Source organism: Penaeus monodon, chromosome 34 (assembly GCF_015228065.2).
Source record: "Penaeus monodon isolate SGIC_2016 chromosome 34, NSTDA_Pmon_1, whole genome shotgun sequence".
Taxonomy (NCBI): Eukaryota; Metazoa; Arthropoda; class Malacostraca; order Decapoda; family Penaeidae; genus Penaeus; species Penaeus monodon.
Genome location: NC_051419.1, coordinates 19006156 through 19007740, shown reverse-complemented (window position 1 = coordinate 19007740; position 1585 = coordinate 19006156). Strand labels below are relative to the sequence as shown.

Genomic DNA, 1585 nt, shown 5'->3' with positions numbered 1-1585 from the left:
ACTACAATTCTCTAGGTCTTTATTAACGAAAACTGTACCTGGATAACTTTAATATTTTTCTTTTACCTTCAAAAGTACGGGCACAGATATCCCGTTCTGTTATTTGTGTTTCTCTTTCTGTATAGGTGATCATAACATGAATTTGCATTACAGTTGCGCCTTCGCTTTGTTGTCTTCTCGCTGCCTGCTTCGTGGTAGCCATGGCGAGCCAGAAGTGCAGCCGTTACTGCCAGACTCCTGGGCAGACTGACGTGTGCTGTGGTGAGTAACCTGTCACCTTTGACTTTTGTGTTGCATAGGTGGGCAAGTTTATATCTATATAAGAAAGGCGTGTATATTATGTTTACTTTAAGTAGTGAGACGATGGGTTCCATTATTTTTATGTGTAGTGAGAGTAAATAGACACACAGACATACAGATAAGTAGATCTCAAATAGATAAGTGATTCTTAAATATATGGACATGAATACATATAGAGGCAAATCGTGCTGAGCAAAAAAACAAAAAATCATCTGTAAAACGTTTCCCCCAATTTTCCTTCATCCCCTCAAACCTTTTCCAATCAAATCGATTCTCCAACAGATCCTCCACCTCCCCGCGCTGCCCCTACCCCCCTCCGAGCATCGACTTTTCGACGGCAATTCCCCGTAAGTATTCCGGCTTCTCTTCGCTCCTGTCGCTGGGTTCGGAGACTTTGTTCGCTCCAGCTGCCGCCAGCTGGATGAATGGGAGGATAAACAGTGATTTTTTTTTACTTTATCAATTGGTTTTCAGCATTACCTTTATGCTTTTGTCATGTAAATCATTTGCTATTTTAAGAGTGTTAACCAGATAATTCTAAAATTATTAGCCTTCGAATTTATTGTCATGATGAAAAGTAATGCATGATTAAAAGACTCAACATCCATAACCATAATTTCAAAATGTTTTGATTTTATAAGTAGAAAAAACTTATTTATTTACTGTTTCTATATATGACTGTTTGACCTGGTAGGTTTTGTTATGATTGTGCATATGCATGGCAGTTACATGCAATGAACAATAATTACTGTGAAGAAAATTTCTTAAAAAGTTATGCTTGGGATTAAATAATTTCCAACTCATTTCGAGGAATACTCCATTCTGATAAAAATCTTCTCGACGTCAAACGCGAATCTTTCCTTTCCTTTGCAGTTCTGCTACAACGACCACCAGTGTCCACCGGGCCAGAAATGTTGCAGAGACGCCTGTTCCCAAAGGAAAGTTTGTTTGGCCGTCTGAGTAGTGCTCCAGCGACTGCATGGCCGCATGATCGACTGCTGAGGAACTGCGTGCTTGGCCATTTTATATCTTTCTTGTTTTTGCTGTTCGTTCATTTCTTTATAATTTTCCTTGTGGACGCCAAGATCTCCTATTGGCTTCAGATCTCTTCTTTGAAATGCACAAGAATGCCCTTTGACCAATAAATTTCGATTGGAATTTTGTTTATCGTTTTGTTCTCCTTCGAATGGCTTACGTGCATCATTCATACATAAACCCACTTATAGAACATTTTCCAGTGGAACGTGTGTACTCAGCCAGTTTCTGACCGGGTACGAAGTCTAAG

The 1585-nt window shown here is 39.5% G+C and overlaps 1 protein-coding gene across 1 annotated transcript in view; it reads left to right on the top strand.

The window, feature by feature from the left end:
- LOC119594851 overlaps nucleotides 1-1291 on the top strand; it is a 7933-nt gene extending 6642 nt beyond the window's left edge. Inside the window, exon 4 of the mRNA XM_037943933.1 lies at nucleotides 1174-1291. Coding sequence (XP_037799861.1) covers nucleotides 1174-1260 — 87 coding nt within the window. The 3' untranslated portion in view covers nucleotides 1261-1291. The remainder of the gene's footprint in view (nucleotides 1-1173) is intronic.
- Nucleotides 1292-1585: the final 294 nt, after the last annotated feature.